Source organism: Xiphophorus maculatus, chromosome 14 (assembly GCF_002775205.1).
Source record: "Xiphophorus maculatus strain JP 163 A chromosome 14, X_maculatus-5.0-male, whole genome shotgun sequence".
Classification (NCBI taxonomy): domain Eukaryota; kingdom Metazoa; phylum Chordata; class Actinopteri; order Cyprinodontiformes; family Poeciliidae; genus Xiphophorus; species Xiphophorus maculatus.
In genome coordinates, this window is record NC_036456.1 from 2897004 (window position 1) to 2916135 (window position 19132).

A 19132-nucleotide genomic window follows, 5' to 3' on the forward strand; every position below is an offset into this window, starting at 1 on the left:
ATTGACAGTTCAATACATTTCTAAATTATTATATTGTCTTTGTTCTAATGTGTATTTTTGTTACTGTGGCTCAGCTAATTAGAGCTCAGTGTGTTCTGGTCTTTGGATGATTGTGTTGTGATTTACTTAATCACAACACAATGTGATTAAACTTAATACCTTAATACCTACAGAACTTAATACCTACAGAACTTAATGCCTTAAGTTCTGTAGGTATTTATGTATTTAGTTTGGTTCTTTGTGTTTATTATTGTTTGAAAGGTAGCTATGCTAGTCCTTTGTCTTTAGTTTCTTAGGTTAATCTTGTGTTCTGTTCTTTGTGTTTGGATTTGTTTCTCTTCGATCACTGTTAGTCTCGCCCCCATGGTTTCTAGTTTCTTTGTAGTTCAACATCCTTTGTGTTATTCAACTTCCGTCAGTCTGCCGGTTTGCATTCTTCCACAGCTGTAGCAGTCATTGTCCCCGAGTATAAAACCTCACTAAACTAAAGCAGAGTTCAGTTCAGTGAACTTTTCTCTCATATACTTTTTTTTTTTTACCATTTTAAACGTATATATTATTTTAAAGACATCCACACTGGACTCTAAGATATTGTTTGACCTTATGCGACATGTTAATTGGACTGCACTCAAAATCTGGTCTCCACTTCATACCTTGCACATGTACAGAGCTAAGTAACTTCCATTTTACTGTCAGTCCTGCACTTTATATTTTATATTCATAATTATATTCATATTTTATACTGTATTTAATTTTATTCTGGAGTAACCTCACAACATTGGAACCTCAAAACATTGTCCTGAGCCGTATGCAACGAAATTTCGTTCTGTATACACCCTGTGCATGTAAAATGACAATAAAGTCAGTCTAAGTCAGTCTAAGTTAGTGATAAGTTGCCTTGAATGTAAAGATTTGTGAAACAGCTTCAAGCTATTATTTACAGTTTAAAAGTTTATCATTAACAAAAACAATTATTTGTAATAAAACCCAAAATGACATAAAATGTGTCCCTCTAACATGTGTACAGCAAAAATTGTGGGTCCAAAACAGGTCTATTTGTTGTCATGGCAATATCAGGGTCATTTGTAGTGTTTGTTGTTCTGTTTTACCTGAATTCTAACAATAATACTGTTTAACTTATTAATTGTAGATATATTTAGAGAAGAACTAAAGCTAAAACAAGGAGCACTGGACTAAAAAAGCCACACAAAGAAAGCTTGAAATGGTAGCATCTGCTGCTGGATTATAAAATGTATGCAAATCCACCAGCAAAACAAACATAGGCATTTTTTCCATCCATTTACTTTCTCTGTTAGTCTAACCCAGACCAACAGAGATACTACAACCTATAAAGAAGAAACAAGAGAATAGGCCGATTCATTTTGGGGAACAAAGAGTTCTAGTACGCGGTGGTGAGACATGGATTTCTGTGTGCTCAAGGTTAAAGTAACAAAGCAGCAACAACAACATTTGATAAATTGAACAAAGTTTTTCATCAGTTTAATATTTTCTCAACTATTTACAGTATTTCATCCCTGTTCTCCTTTCAGAGAGTTCAAAAGCTGATTTACACAGTGTGGGAATACATCCTTAAACTGCAGTTAAGATTTACAGCAAACTGCTTACAGCGATGAAAACCTTATACCTTTGTAAAGCAAACCAGAAAATTGGCTAAGTCGGAGTCAGAGTTACTGGGGGTTCATGAATATCTGGACATATGCTTACAGTGGTTCAAAAAGAGGAAATAAAGTTGTGCCATGAGCTTCTCGTTCATATTTAGTATTTCATCAAAGAGAAGTAATGCCAACTCATGCTAGGAGCTAGCTTCAGCCATTAAGCCCAAGCACATAGAATTGTGCCACATAGCAGCAAACCTGCACAAACAGAAGATTGTTTATTTACTTCCCACCACTCAGGTCATCACTGGCTGTCTTTAGCTTAGCTGCTAACCTGCCATTTAAACCCATTTCCTATGAAGTACAAAAGCCATGAAACACCACAACTAGCCGTCTTCTTCTCCTGAGTTGGAGGTCATGACCACAAAGTTTTCTTCCTCTCCGTACATTACCCCATTTGGTTACTGGAAGGCCTTTTTTAAATGTTAGTTTCCACAGATTGCATTTCCTTATACTGCCTGTGATGCCCTTTATCGGCAACACATCTGCACTGCCATGGAGAGGAATGACAGGATTGTGGCAACGACTAAAGCCACTCCTCTTTCTTCTGAAGAACCAAACGTTCCAGTTTAGTCTTAAAGTGGTAATGCATAATCCTTCAGTTATCTCTATTGTTTTCTTAAGCCTTATTAGGTACAGTCTCAGTAAAAAAATTAAAAAAAAGATTTTTGCCATGTAGCAACTCTTGAGGCAGACATGAAAAAAGTTCTATTATCCTTCTCCACCCACGTTTTATACAAGACACTTTGGCTAAATTTAGTTTTATGAGGTGATAAAGCCACAGTTAAAGAACTGTGGGAAATATGTAAACAGAAGGTTGGCACAAGTGACAATTTACAGTCATCTGTGAAAACAAGGTAGAGGTTGTGGTACAGTTTGGGCTGGATGCAGTTAATGGAATTATGAGGGTTAAAGGTTAGGGGTGGTACCACCACCTGAAGGGATTTCAGCATAACTCCTTATAAACCCAGTGCAGTAAACAAATACATAGACAGAAAGAGACTCAACAGAACATTGTCCATCACAAACCCATTTCACGCTACAGTTTGGCTGCAAAGACCGCCCCCTGTTTAAGCTGCCTCCAGTCGCTCCAGCATCAGAAAGTTGACCAGATTGTGTTGACCAGGCCGCCATCACAGAACGATTGGTTAGAGCATAGCTCTGCTTGTGGCGCGTCAGCTGAACATCTTCAGACTCCATTCCGTCGACGCAAGCAGAAGTGGAATCAGGCCTGACTCGGAACCGTTGTGTTCAAGAGCCCAAAGAGTAGCTTCCACTCAGGACTCGAGTATAAGGACCTTTTAAAAAAATAGATAATATGGGCTCATCTTGTGAGTGAACACAACAAAATGCAGGAAACCTGAAAAAGGATTCTGAAGAATCCTGATCAGACTGCTAGCTTTCAGCGTTGAGACTTCTTAAAGAACGACGATGAACTTCCAAAGTAATGGGCATAGTCCACAGTTTTTGCTTTTCATGCAGTAGTTTTGAGATTTCAATATAACGCTGCAAGCTTCCCATTTTACAGGTCAAAATTTATAGAGCTGAAGCGCCATGTTCGCATGTTTCTGCTGACATTTAGTGGTGGCAGTTCTCTCCCGGCTGTTAGCACAGGTTAGCTCCCCCTCTCAGCAAATCCAGAGGAAGAAACTGTGTTTCTGTGAGTCAGCGCAGCCAAGCCTCTAAACCAAATGTTTAGCTTCTTTTGTAGGTTCACTCAGAGTTCAAGTCCAGCTGCCTGGCAGATATTTGACTGTGTATAACAACAGGTCAACATCCCTCCTTTCCAGGTACGAGTCGAGCGCAAGTGTCTGTGTGCTCCCCTTGGTGCTGCATTAACAAGTTCGCCTGGGGAATCTGAAAATCGAGAAGAGCGTCAAAACCTTTGTGAAAACTGAGAGAAACTGAGATAAGTATTCACATTTTTACACTTTTCTTATATATATATATATATATATAAAATATATTATTATTATTTTTTTTTTAAATCACCTTATTTTCCTTATTGAGGTTCAATATCTCCTTTATTACAGAGGGGTCCAGCCGGGTGCAGCCGAAGATTTTCTCATGTCTGCAAAAAGGGAAGCAAATAAACAGAACAACGTATGAGTGAAAAGAAACAGGGTTTCTGTGAATCATGTTACGACTCGTCATGCCTACAGGAGAGGCTCCAGTAATACTTCAACCGCACAGGTCACACCCAGGTGACCTGCATTTACACAGCAACACAGTGTGTTTACAACCCTTGCAAAAGTATTCGGTAACATTTCGACATTTGGTTGAGCTAAAACAACAAACTTCAATGTGCTTTTTGCAAAACGTTCACGGCATGTTGGTGCCAGGTCTGAATACCTTTGGAGTGAAGCTTTTGTCTTTCTTTTTTCCAAATACCATCTGTGAACATTCAAGTCTTGTCACAGACGGGACTTAGACTGTTCCATTCTAACATGTTTTTATGCGACATAAAGGCTGCAGCTCTGGTTCTGTGTTTATGATCATTGCACTGGAAGCTGATTCTCTCCCTTAACATGCTTCTGTACTGTATTTAGCTTCATCCACTCTCACCAACTTCCTTGTTCCTGTCACCATCTTGCTTCACCATGGTTTCAAAGGTTGTCGTTTTTCTCCACAAATAGCATTTTGCATGCAGGCCAAAATGTTCAAATATAGACCAACAGAATATATTCTTTACATACGTTCAGTTTGCCTTACATTGCTTGTAGCAGACTGCAGTGGAGGCTTATTGGGGCTTCCTTTCAAAGTTCCAACAAATATTGTGGAATGCAAAACAAATCTTCTCCATAGATTTTTCCCTCCTAAGTTGGCTTACGATGGAGGGTCGTGGTTTGGTAGATTTGCGGTTGTGCCACGCACTTTCTATTTTCCGCTGATTTAGTTCAGTTTATAACCTAGACCCGTTTCAAGCCTTTCCACACCTTTATCCACCACCTGTCTGTTCGGCTGCTTGCTTTTCATCATGCTGTTTTGTCAAAAACATCTCATATTTCCTTCCCCTGCGCAATTTGAGTTTGTTTATCACTTAAAATCCCAATGAAATACAGTCAGGTATGTGTTTTCAACGTGATAAAAAGTGAAAAAGTTCCAAGTGGCATGAATACGGCTCACTGGTAAATTTTGAACTTCAAAATGTTTCCTGTTTCATTTTGTTTTGTTGACTAGGAATGTAACTTACGTGTCTGGCAGATATGCAAAATGTCTGGAACTCTTGTGATTTTTCAACATAAATTTGTGGGTTGCTATGTAATTGTTGCCTAATATTTTGGCAATTCTCCAGAAATGTGCAGCGACGACAACTTTATCTGGTTCATGTTTCCGTTTTCTCTTCTTCTTCACTCATGCACAAGTGATTCCCATAAATGCACTGCAGTGTTTCTGGCTTTTGTGACACACAGACCCTGAATTCTTTCTCTCTAAACAAGTTTTTAAACTTGTAATTACCCCCAACCTTCCCCATCCCGCCTCCCCTTTTCTCCTCACACACACGTACTTCTTGAAGCAGTAGATAGATAAGATGACACAGAAGCAGACGATGATCGGGATGATGATGGCCACCACATTTGCCGAACTGATGCAAGAACTTGTGGTACCTTCAAGAAAAAGAAAGCCTCTTTAGTGGTTGAATACAATTTTTAGCCTCTTGCTCTCAAAACTCTGAAGAGCCTTCAGCTCATTTCTGCTCACAGTAAACCAAATATACAACGATTTCAAGGACTAACTACAGAACAGAAACAGAAAGGAGAAACAAAGTAAGTAGCAGCATGCCAGTAGAGACTGCGAGTTCTACTGAACAGAAAACCTGAATACACTCTAAAATAATCTTAGTTTTTCACAGAACTGTAAGTGCATTCTGTCCCACTTCTTTACAGTAGTTCTTCAGTTTCTGTGTGTTTGATTATGTAACATGTTTTGTTGAAGGATTATAATCAGGATGAGGTTGGGGTCATTGCGCCATGCTCCACTGCTGTCTCCGTTGGAATGAGGTACTTGTGCTGACATGCAGTTCCTTTTTCACCAACTACGCTTTTAATTGTTGCCAGATTTGTTCATTTTCTATCAGCTGAAAATCTCAATGTTTCTCCACTTTTTTGTGGGTTAGGGACGACACTACTTAACATGCCAGCTAAGGCTTATTGAGTCTTGAATTTTATAAGCACTATACTTTCTGGGATGATCTCTACTGATATTATAGTTTGGTTTTTTTTCCAGTATAATGATGCATCCAAATTATTTGGAAACTGTTTTAAGAATGTTTTGCCTGTAGGCAGTGATGGCATAGTTACTTTGAAAAAGTAACTTTAATCGGATTTCTGATTACTCCTTGAAAAAGTAACTTAGATTACTAATTACTTGATTTGGAAAGTAACTAAGTTACATCAAAAGTAACTTTAGTTACTTTCAGCAGCTGCTAACAACAACGCTCCGCCACCTGTGAAAATTACATTGATCTTTGCTAATACTTAATTGCAAGTAATTTCATAAAGGTAATATCAACAATGTGTCTACATTTATAACACTTATAAGGTTGAACTGAAGGAGATATTGTTTAATGGTTACAACAGTACAAAAAAACGTTAGTAATGTGTGTGTTTTTGTGTGTTGAACTATTGTCTGGAAAACTCTAAGAAGGATTTTAACCCCCCCCCCTCCCCCCTCCCCCAGGTTGTGCGTTACGGCCCTGCGCTTGGTGTCAGAGCACAGCGCACAGCACTCCTCCTGCGGCTCCACAATTCAGATGGCTGCTGCACAGATTTGTGACACTTATCTTAATATTAGTAATTATAATGGTGTTTAGTTGCACAACTTTACGGACTCATTCACTGGTGGCTGTTTTCACGTTTATTGCGCTGCTCATATTAGTCTCAATGTTTCCAATGTTCTGGATAACTCGACGTAATTCACAGGTAATATTGACATTAACAAAGACACAGCGGGACGGATCATCTGGGAAATGATGGACAGGGAGAGCCTGAGTAAAACTACCTTAATGACGGACAAATTCTGGGATTTATGATGAGTCTCTGCTTATTTCCAAGCCCAAATGAGCAACTTCACTTTCAAAAACGAGCTCAAAAAGCGCAACCCGCCACTCATTAAATTTGCTAGAGACTTTAGAAAAAAAAAGCCCAAAGCCGCTTATAACAATCGGACTTGGCGACAGAAATTCAAAACAGTTCCTGTTTTTCTACCAACAAAATGCGCATCTCCCTCTTCCCTCCATTGTTTACGTTTCTGTCGCTGCTGATGCTGTCGCATAGAAACGGCAATCACTCGACAAGACGCGTAGAGGAAATAAAATAAAGTTACAAAAGAAAATAGTAACGCACAGTAACGCAAAGTGGTTTCGATAAGTAACTGTAGTCTGACTACTGGATTTGAAATAGCAACGCGTTAGATTACTCGTTACTGAAAAAAGTGGCCCGACGTCAGTAACGCGTTACTTTGTAAGGATGTCACATCACCAGGAGGTTGTTGAAGTAGTAATAGTAAAGTAATTGGCAGAAAGCTACCAAGCTGCTCTGAAGTGTACCGACCGTTTTAGCTGGCAAGTTTCAATCACTCCGGAGGTGTGTTTACTTTTTCACCAAGCTCACAGTGATGTGAAACATTTCTAACACAGGCAAGAAGAGGATTAGCAATAATAGATTCACATAACCTCACTCCAAAAAAAAAAAAAGTGTGAATCATCTTTTTTTTCTAGGCAATCTCACATATCCAGAAACGTTCAGCTGTAGCTGTAAAACAGCTACAGCTGGCAAGCTAAGAGAAACTACAGGAAACCCAAACTTAGAACTTACATTCAAATTAAAGATGTGTTTCAAACTGAGATGTTTGTAAATTTCAACATGAAAAGAAGACAAAGGTGTCTATGTGCTCAGGTGAGAACAGGTACGCTGCCTCTGGCGATTGAAGTGGGATGATTCAAAGGGTGCCAGAAGAAAAGACTTTTGAGAGTTTTGTGAACTTAATGTGATTGAGGATTAGTATAATTTTATCTTCCACCGCTCTCTGTATAATGATTTGAGAAATAATGTCTATCAATTATCTGTTTTATATGACAGTTGTTTACACTGAGACTTTATCTAATTATCTTACCTGTTTAACTGTCTGAAGCCAAAACAGGTAAGAGACCTTTGTGTTAGCAACATTCATTGAACCAGCGCAGCAACAAAGAGAGAGTTTCATATCCTCACTATGTCCTTTTTGATATGGATTTGAATTTTTTGCAAATGTTTTATAATGTTGTTCTGTGAACTTCTTGAGTTCCTTTCAGATGCACTCGACAGAATGTCTTGTTAGTCTATGTACGCTGGGAACCACATGTTACATCAAACTATTAAATTTACTAGCAGCTTATTCTATATTTTTTGCTTGAGAATGTACGTATCAACATCAAAAGAGCAATAAATGTTAAACATTATACCTTATAAATATTAATCCTTTAGCCTTTTTTGCCTTAAGTCTTCCTTAGCTCTAATCTTCATTTCAAATGTGCTATGAGATATGACACAGCATGTCATGGTCCAAAGACACAATACATTGATCATATTCCAATTTGCATTATCTGTTCGTGATATGGAACGCATGTCAGGCAACCACGTTGCTGTACTTTCATCAGACCTGTGTGTGACAACAGAGAAGAGACTCTTTCTGTCTGCTAAAGCTAAAAGATATGACGATCCAGAGTGAGAAATCATCATCGGTCTCTACCTAAAATTTGTGTATTTCAAAGAAAATGTACAAATAATGTAAATAATTCCACTTGATATGAGCCATGTCAAGACAGAAAGATTAAAATAAAACTGGATATTTACCATAGGGTATAACTTCACTGGTGTCACTGGATACGTGTTTGTAGAACCCAGTAGTGCTGATGTTGTACTGAAACTCGTACCTACAGCATTTATTGTAGGGGATGTCCACAGTTCGATGTTGACTGAACGTATAGCACCGAGGAGGCTGAAAGAAAGGGTTATCATTAGCTTACTTTTATAACTCAGAAGATAAAGTATAAAGGACATGATTCCCAAACTGTAGCAAAGGGAAAATATTTTCTGCTCACATGTCTCATATTTCTGTTGTATTTTCTTGTCAAAAAAGTGAACCAGCTTTTGTGTAATCTTGCTCGTAAGGAAAGAGGAACAGCATTTTACCAAAACAATGGAATTAAACAGGAGTATTAGCCTTTTCTCATTTGAAAACAGAAGTGAAACTAAACACTTCCTGAGATGCCAATGTGACTGTATTGTAGTTCAGTAGCTCAGTGCTTGATTGTTCACAAACATGATCGCTTTTTTTTTTTTTAAGTAGTTTAAAGACCTAGAAAAAACTGGCTTGCATCAGATATCAACATACCTTTGCAGGATGGGACTTTCTTTTTTTAGCTTTGCATATGACAATATTTACATTCCTGGGGCTTTGACACTTCTATCACATTCTAACCACAAATTTCAATTTATTTTATTAGCGTTTTGAAACAGATCAACATAAAAGTAAAGCTTACTCGTGAAAACATTGCAAATAAATATCAGGAAGGACCTCTCTTGCCATGATTTCACTCCCCTGCCCCCGAAACGGAACCACGACCCACACCTTTAGAACCTCCGTTGCGTCATAAAACTCCTAAATATTTTGATGTCGACATGAAAACTTACTTTGTTGTTTCCACATTCTTTGTACCAGACGCAGAATTGCCACGCACCGATCGGTCCAACAACCGGTTTTTCCCATGTCAGTTGGAGATAAGCTCCTGTCTCATTGATGCTCATTTTCGGCACGTGTATTTCTAAAAAAAAAAAAAATGCAAAAAATAAATAAATAAATGGTGAAACTCCATCATCAGACAGGCCAAAATGCAGTACAAAGAAATAAATAAAACATAGAAGTAAGTCACCAAAGACTACCAACCCATCTTAGGTTCAAAGGTGTTCATTCCTGTCTCATTCTCCACAAGCACAAAGATATCTCGACCCTTCTCTACTTTGAGGGAACAGCTGCTCCTCCCTTCCATCTTGAAAGCCTCACACGCCTTCAGACTCTGTATGTCTTTCTTCTCTATTCCAGGGAACCTGAAATGATAGAAAGGGCAGCAGATGTCACACACCTACAAGTTAAGATGCAAGTTCCCTTACAGCCACTAGAGGGAGACGTAGTCTGTGAAACGAATCTGAGTGGTGACTCATTCTCTTCAAACAGTTCTTTACAACTCACTGCAAAAGCAATAAAATCTTAAGTCATTTTTGCTTAGTTTATAGTGCAAGTACACATAAAAAACAAAACTAACTTACAAGTCAGCTTGTTTTAATTCCATAATTTCTTAACATTCATTTTAAAAATGTACTAGTTCCACTGGCAACTTATTTTACTTATAACCAGGCATTTTTCCCTTATTATGAATGAAATAAGTTGCCAGTGGAACTAGTACTTTCTTTTTTAATCGGTATTAAGAAATAACTGACTTAACATAAGCTGCTATATGTTGATGAAATGTTATTGCATGTTAGAACTCTGGAAATAAGACAAATGATGTTATATTTGTAGTAGAATCTAGACCAAAAATGCTTGGTAAGATTTTGTGGTTTTGCAGTGTACTCACAAAGGTTACTGTGAACACATTCTGGGTCAACAAAGTCGAACATGAGTAGTTATTAACCAGTACTGTGGACATTTTTTTTATTCTGTTGTTACACTTTTTTAAGAGCGTAAATAAACAAACTGATTCCCACCTGTAGTACACCTTCAGATCCCTCGATGGGTCAACTGCAGTCCAGAAACACTTGGAGTCGTTGGACAGGTAAAAACATCTGAAGTCCTTCACCAACTCAGCTGCACAGGACCAACAGTAAAGTATAGTTACAGTCTGTACATCTGCCTGTAAAGCTCAACTGTGGGTTGTTATTATTATTCCTTGACAGTTTCTTCATCCTCACCATTTGATTTTGGTGCTTTAATATTCACTTTTACAGGCTCACTTTCATTCCAGCCTTTACAGCCTTCCAATGGTTTGGAGGAAATGTTCAGCTCCAGAATGTCAGCGGTGAAATCTTTACTTAAATAGTAGTAAGTGAAATTAGTGTGTTCCACACGAGCAACCTGGAAGAAGCAACAGGTGGCATTAAATCCAGTTATTGCTCTGTTCCATGAAATTTCTGGTTAAATCTGAAGGTGTTTAGATAGCAGCAGAATGTCTTCAGTCAGAAAATAAATAAATAAATAACTGCATAGAGAATGGCAATGCCTAGTTCAATTCTGAATTGATTCAAAATGCTCAAAAAAATGGATTTTAAAATACATTACCATTGCAGTTTGTATTTATATATTTCATATACCTCATATATTTTGAACAATTCTTTGAAGTTTTTTTTTATTTATGAAAAAACCAGGCAGCTAATCTAACCTAGTACTGGTCATTTTAAATGACAGAATCTTACGCACACAAACCTATTTCTGTTTAAATATAAACTGATGGAATTTGATACATTATGAAACATCCAAGGTTAGCATAAACTAAGATGATGAAAGTCAGGCTTGGTTGGCCACAATTAAACACTTGTAGTCGCTTTATGTGGGCGTCTTTTCACCTTTCGCTTTTTAACCACAACTTCTCAATACTCAACATTTTTATTCAAGCCGTTTTTGCTTGGGAGGCGACCTCTGTCTATCTGCTAAATCCTGGCTTAGTTGTCCAGTGTCAACACTTAGTTCACCTGCACCCATGTAAACAAGGAAGTTAAGGCTTTTTTTATCCACTAAATCCTGGTCAATCCTGCACTGGAAATTCACCTAATCCAGAATTGTTCTTGTGAAATAAATACAACCTGGCTTGTATAACTCAGGTAAGCCTGTGGGCTTCATGTTAAGGAGTTAAAAGTCTTGGAGATAAATGTGAGCTTAAATATTTGGTAAAATAAGAAGCAAAAGACCAAAGCAAAAACACAAAAAAAAAAACATCAAGAACTCTAAGTGCACCTCTAGGTGCTCTTCTCATGGTTACATGAAGGAGCACGCAGGTCTTAAAAGCAGCGGTGATGACTTTGAAATTAAAAGTTTTGAATGATGGCAATGCCTAATGCTAGCTGTAACCTCAGGATAGGGTCAGAAAAGATTTGAAGACTAAAGATAACAAACAGCTTAGACGTGGAGTGAACTGGCTGTTCAACTGATGGGCACCGCTGTAATGTGATAGGTTGAAAAAATATATGAGACTTTACTGGAAGCTAAAAATTTGATTTGGTTGCTGGTTAACATCTCTTCATATAAACTCTCTTAACTAAATACAATAATTAAACATATGTGGGACTTTAACAACTCGATTAAAAACAAAGTTTGTAAGTGAGCCTTAAATAGCATCCACCATGGCTCTAGTAATGCTAGATTACTAGCATTAGGCAGTCCAATTTAAAATCATACACAGACGACACTATTTGAAGGTCAAACTAAATAGGATATTTCCTGTCACAGATGCAAAGGGTCTGTAGAACATTTGCGCATCACTCTTGGTTGTGCCCCAGACTTAATGATTCAATATTTAGATGCTATTCCACAGAATTAAAGGTAAAGATTGACCTTGGCCCTGAAACCGCAATACTTGGTGTTTCCAGCATGCTGGGAAAAATGTACATTGCTCCGTAGAGAGCAATGTGATCGTTATCGCTAAATGCTCTATTCTGAAATTACAGAAACCTCTTCAATTTGCTGTCTGGCTGAGGGAATTCACAAAGGTTCTTCATTTTGAAAAAGTCAAATAAGTGTCTGGTAACCCAGAGAAATCTTCCAGCCTGGAGGTTGATCCTGGAACAGTTAAAGTCCTAGCTGATCCCAAAGATAAATGCTCACTTGGTTATTTTAGGGCTTGATTGATATCTTTTGATTTTTTTGTTGTTGTTGTTGTTGATAGTTTTATACCCCACAGTCTATTCTTGGTGGATTTACTTTGTTATTTGGCAAGCTTGTCAAATATATAATTTGAGACATTTATGTCTGTGTTTTAAAAAAAGAAATATTTTAAGTCAGTTCAGCTGTTTTTCTGTATCGGATCAGTAACGGCCGATGCTAAACCTCAGATATCTGTGTCAGTATCAAAAGTGAAAAAAAGGGGATTAGTGCATCCATAGTTTTTAAGTGAAGAGAATGTAGGTCATCATCATCATAATCACACTATGCATGTCCTGCCCCACCCCCCAAATGTAGCCATTCTTACATCCTGCTGCTTCTCCGACCATCGTATCTCAAATTTAACGTTACAGCTCTGTGGCAGCTCCTTGGGCTTCGGCCAAGTCCAGTTCACTACCACAACAAATCTATCCGCCCAGTGATGAGTATATTTTTGGGGGGCAGGAAGACGGCGATCTGTAGGAGGGAAGAAAAACGACAGTCAGACAAGCAGCATAAAGAGGCTGCATAAAGATACAGCACCAATACATCTGAGTCAAACACTCTCTGGTCACTGGGAATGAAAGGAAATATCAAAGGATTGGGCTGGTTAGTAGGAAGAAACCAACTGGGAGTTTGAGAAGATGGTGGAGAAACAAACAGAAAACGACAGTAAGAAAACCCAGAAGCACTGAAACAGGAGTACCGTCTACGTTACAGAAATAGCAAAGTGGACAGTTTAGAAGCCCAATGAATCCCAATGAACATCATGAAAATATTGGCAAAAAGCTATTAAGCCATCTGCGAGGAAGCTCAAGCTTGGCCATCACTGGACCTCCAACCAGGACGATGATCCCAAACACACCTCAGTGTCCACCAAGTCTTCCGGGAGACACTCTAGAAACTAGAGTGGCCGTCACAGGGGGCAGAATAATTGAAAAAATGGCAGCTGCAGCCGCGGACCCAAGAATGTTAATGAACCGGAAGCCTTTGCCCAGAAGGAGCGGCTCAGATTCTTCAGGAATGTTGCCAGAAGCCGGTTTCTGGCTATGAAGCCCTTCTGCAGCAACAGGCTGCTACATTTAGAGAAACCACAGGCAGTAGAACTTATGCTGACTTACATGAACTGTTTTAACAGGTACAGGTTTGTATATTTTGCAAATAAGCCTAATTTGATCTGGGGGTTGATTCATTTCAGATTTACGTTCTGTTATTAAAAAGCGTTCACACTGGATCAGTTTAGATCTGTAAGAGCAAGAAACGGCAACTCTCTGCAACAATCTGAGCATTTTACAAATCATTTCAGTTTATTTCATTTACGGTATTCTAACAGCATGGACTGGCACTGCTATTAGGTACAAGATTTTACAAAAATGACTATTTCAAAATCAAATGCAATGACTGACTAGTCCTATGATTTAAGTCCTTTTAATGAGAAGCAAGAGAAAGAGCTTCCTTCCCCACCCCAACTTGTTGCTGCGCAATTCAGCTGGCTACAACAGAAAACGATTAGAACAGGTATAAATAAGAAATATAAATCTATAATTGATATTAAATTCCAAGCCAAAATAAATTTATTTTAATGGTAGTAATGTAGTGTTACATGGTTTTGGCTGCAAAAACACCCGTTACGTTTTGTTGTTTATTTGTTTTGAATAAAAGCAATTGTATAATTTTTTGCATTTTATTTTTTTAAAGCAATATTTACAGATTTAGTTGTTTTGTTTTTTTTTTCTTAATTAAACCTTTAGCAACATTTTAGGTGCGATAACTTCAGGGCGTCACATGTTGTAAGGTCCAATCATTTTCCAAAAATTCCCGTAAATTTCACAGCAAAAGATGCTGTGATTAGTTTGAGCTCCGGAGTTAAGACTGTTGAAAGAATTGCAGGTGGAAAAACTAAAATTGCATATTTTGGCACCTCAATATAATGTTTTACTCATTTTAACAGAGTAATGATCAGCTCTTGATTGCATTTAGCTGGGCGGTGATGCCTCTGCATCAAGTTCTGAAAGTCAAGTTTCAGAACCGGGACGATTTGGCAAAGCTAAAAGGACGTGAGCTTTGCTTCCGTGAAGGTAAAGTGTTCCAGTCATCTAATTAGCATTCTCTTCCTAATGTTCCCACGTACATCTATGCTTCTAAAGAGAAACGTTGAAACTATTTATAGAAGAAAAAAAGTCCAGGTTTTGAACATCGGACCAGAAAACTGAACAGTGAAGGTAGGCATGCGTTAAAATCTATATATTCAAATAAACGCTTTAAAGACTGTGAGGGTCTCTGGTGATCAATGTCAGCAAATTGAATAAATAAAGGGATAGCACGTTACCAGCTATGATGAGAGGTGGTGAGATCTGATAATTAGTATCGGCTCTCTGCGGATGCAAACACGTAGTTTCTTAGGTAATATCAGTGATGCATGTTATGCTGGTCAAATATGTTGAAATGTCCCTTATTCCGACAAAGTTCAGCCTGAATTTATGTTTATGGAAGAAGTAAAAGGTCAAGTATCCTCTGGAACGTCACATTTAAAAATAAATAAATAAATAAAACGAAACTAAGTTCGTTTGAGAGAGTAAAGCAAACTGATGTTTACAGACGGCACTTCCCACAACTACTGTAGAAGGTTTTAGATTTGTGTTAGAAATCAATAGTATGCATTTATGACTCTGATTAGACCGTAAACAGTTTTTTTTTTTCCATTCTGTCAGATAACAGTAAATAGAGGAAGAAGAAAACAGAGACCATAATGAATTAAAATGATTCCATAATGCTTATTAAAGTAACTTAAAAGCATATTGAAAAAACAAGCTGTTTACAGCTTTAGGAATTATTGGAGGCAATATATATATATATATATATATATATATATATATATATATATATATACTGTATATATATATTCAAAGAGAGTTCATCACACACATAAAATGAAAGAACCCCCATACTCCCACTCACTGCTACTTTATACCCCATTAATAAAATAAAATTTAATAAAATTTATCAAAGCACATACCCTAACAGTATTTTTTTAGCATTACCAGAAGCAAATGGGCTGAGTGGCAAAAGTTATTGAAACATTAATTTGATAGCCGTTAAAATATTTAAGTAAAATGAAAAACCAGATTGAGCTTTTGGGAAATGCCTCTCCAGTATAGTTTCAGGTGTATTTACAGTGTTAGCAGCAGCAGTCGACCAGATCACAGCACCGTATCAAGAGCAGTCACAAACAGCTTTCCAGTTCATTCACCTGTCCTCCTATAGAGCAACAACCCTTAGATCTGACCCAGCTAAAGCATGAGATCATTTCTCTGTCTGCCGTCAGAAAAACAACAACAACAAATAAAACAGGAAAAAATACTTTTAAGCTACTCTACAAATGAAATTGGCCACATTTTATTACTGTTTAAATCTATTACAATAAATTCAAATAGGTCATTCAGAAAGATAAAGTCGGGGGAATAAAACAATTTTGAATGTGAAACAGGGAAACCAGAATCCAACGTCTTTAAGTTATCATGGAAATCTGACATGGAAATGAGGGCAACGTTAGCATGCTTTGTAGCCTGTTTTCCTGTTTTTATGGAATCTGCTTTAGTTCAACATTTAAAATAAGTCATCACTCTTTAAAACACAAATAGAAACTTGAGAACTTTAGTTTATTTTGGATACAAATATTGACCCTTTTTTTTAGCTTTTCTTTGGCATCTACATAAAGTTAGATGAGGTTCTGTTTTAAAAAAATCCTTTTACTTTTTTCAAAAGGCCTGGACTCGAACCTACGGCGTCCGCATCAAAGCCTCCATATGTGAGTTGATGCTTTATCCCTGCGCCACCACAGCTTCCCCTGACCAAAAAAAATCCTTTCAATTAATAATTATAAATAAATGTTTCTGGATCAGAAACCAGTCATGAAAAAAGAAAGCTAAAACACTAAAGTACAATATAATTTCTTTTCTTTCTGTGGTCAAAAAGGGATAAACAGATTCTTAAATGTGATCATATTTTCTTTTCTTACATAAAATAATAAAAACATAAAATAATTGGCAAAGAATAATTAAAAACTGGCACTTTTTCTCATATTCTGACATCTTCAACTTACACAAGCAAAAACACAAACTTCATATCATGGCGGCATGTCTGGTACACTGAGAGGTTTGTTTTGTTTGTGTTTTTGTTTTTGTTTTTTACATGTGGTTCACAATGTTATAAAGACGTCACTTTAAAAAAGAACATTTTTCATCATTAAACTTATCAAAAATGTAAGCGTAATTATTTTTACACCCTGTTTTTTTGTTCATGTTGTGCCGTACGACCTTTGGTGTGCAACAGAACCTGGTGCATGTTTTTGCATAAGGTGAGTTTCTTATTAGCAACCAGAAACAAAACACAAAAATACAAACCAAAGTTGAGATGTTTGTTTTAAAATACTAAACATTACATTTACTTACAAGGGCCTTTTATTTGTTTTCTTAAAAAAAAACAACCCAAAACAACAACTGATAAGCAGCACTATAAAATGTATCTTGATTTTGAAAATCACTGTTAAAGCTAAACAACATATTTTATGATATTTACATTCCTCACGACATCTAATTCTAAACATCGCATACTGCAGGAGGCGCTGTGGGTTTTATGCACCTCAAAAGCGTTGTCCCACACACTTTCTCACCTTGAAACAAATGATCAGGATTATACAATTGAATCATTTGTATTTATAGCACATTATACTGTGAGATAAACGGGATACGGGGGCCGTGATGCCACAGTGAAATTATAAGAAAATTCAACCACTAAAATTTCCACTCATTGTTTTTGATCACAAAAAAGGGAAAGCTGTTTTTTTTAGTGTCATTTTTTGTTGTTGTTTTTTTAAAGGAAAAAAAAAATAATACGTGCTTTTTTATTTGCTTTTTAATTTTGCTGAGAAAATGCCCAAAACATGAGGCGTTTGTTGCGTTTTAGATTCCGAATTAGGCGCCATCGAATAAGGTTGTCATTCCTAGAAAAGCAGCGAAACGCCGGGAATCGGATTCGAACTCACGCCGATTTCAGGAATGACATTTCAGGAATGACAGCTGTCGAAAGCGGCGCAGTGAAGGACGCGGCATTAGTAAGCGTTCAAAAGCACATTTTCATTTCATTTCTATTACAGCTCTGCTGAAACTACTATTACAAATTCTACCGCAATAAATCGTTTTACATCCTCCTTTTGGCCGACTTTCCACAACCGCGACAGCTTCAATTCAGCCCCAAAACTTAATGCCATAACCATTCTAGTTCTACCTACTATTTATTGATACATTTCACGCTCTAAACATGACACAAAAAAAAAACACATTTGGTGGACTGAGAAAACAGTTCTTGTTAAATAAGAACATTATATACAATCAGTGTAAAGTTATTTAAGAGCAACTCGGACACAGAGGTAAATCACACGACTAAGAACTGGTAATTATATTGTGCTGTAAATAGCATTAAGTGCAATTTAGATACCGAACACCGCTAACTTACCCTTCAATATAGTTAAGAAAATGACAGATAAAATTAACAGAAAAGACAGAGCAACCAACAGGTGTTGGGTTGAAGCCAGACTCCAAACTTCATTAATTTCCTCCTCCCCCGAAAAAAAAAACGTGTAAAGAAGGAATAAGGTTGACTACTTCATTTAGTTATTTAAAAAAAAAAAAAAAAAAAAAGTTTTACCTGCTTCGCCGTAGGACGCCATCACGATAGCGAAGCTCAGGAAGGCGACAAATTGCAGCGTCGCGCTCATGTTTGTCCTCGAGCGTCTGAGTTGTGCCGTTCTGCGCGCGACAAAACTTCCCACGGGAGCTCTCGTATTCCGAGGGGACAGGAAGACGAAGACAAACTACAAATCAGTGCCCGGCGACAGGCAAGCACAAGAGGAAGGGTGCCCGGAGGACCACTTCAGAAAAGCAGAAGAAGAGAAACCGAATGGGAACAGAAATATGAGCACAGACAGTCTCGGTGGGTCAGAGGTGTCTGAAGGGAACGGCGGCGGCGGAGCTGAGCGGGAGCACAGTAGGAGGAGGAGGAGGAGGAGGAGGAGGAGGAGGAGGAGGAGGAGGAGGAGGAGGAGGAGATGACAGTCAGACCTACATAGTCTGTCAACACCAGGTTAGCTCCATAAAACTCTGCTTGACTGTAGGAGGAGAAACCACAACACTGGGAGAGGAGGGCTAAGCGCATGCGTGTCATTTGTGGGATATCATAAACACAAGTGTCCATCCATTCCTCCAGGAAGTCGTCAGCCGCTTAATGAGTCTGTGAATCATTAAGCTGAAAATCTGTATGGTAATGGATTTATGTGAAAACAAAACACGCGGCGTGTAGGAGAGAGCAGAGAAAGGCCAGAAACATAAAAACACACCGCAGCATACGGGATTTTATTTTTTCCAAGCAGCAGATTGTTGCACCAAGTTTATTTAAGAGTCACTTCTGTTCCAGACTGATTCCAGACCGTAATGTATAGTTAGAACGACGCCATAAATGACTTTCACGACACTTTACTGTAAACTGAGTCACGAGAAACAAGTGGATCA

General features: G+C 37.8%; 1 protein-coding gene across 1 annotated transcript; it reads right to left on the reverse strand.

Moving 5' to 3' along the window:
- Positions 1–1469: 1469 nt before the first annotated feature.
- LOC111611022 lies at positions 1470–18592 on the reverse strand. Its single transcript, XM_023346599.1, has 10 exons — positions 18273–18592; positions 12895–13043; positions 10625–10787; positions 10421–10520; positions 9603–9763; positions 9350–9480; positions 8510–8654; positions 5185–5284; positions 3669–3747; positions 1470–3533 (listed from the first exon to the last, which is right to left on the reverse strand). The coding sequence occupies exons 1-10, from the start codon at positions 18340–18342 to the stop codon at positions 3447–3449; spliced, it is 1185 nt and encodes a 394-aa protein (XP_023202367.1). The 5' UTR covers positions 18343–18592; the 3' UTR covers positions 1470–3446.
- Positions 18593–19132: the final 540 nt, after the last annotated feature.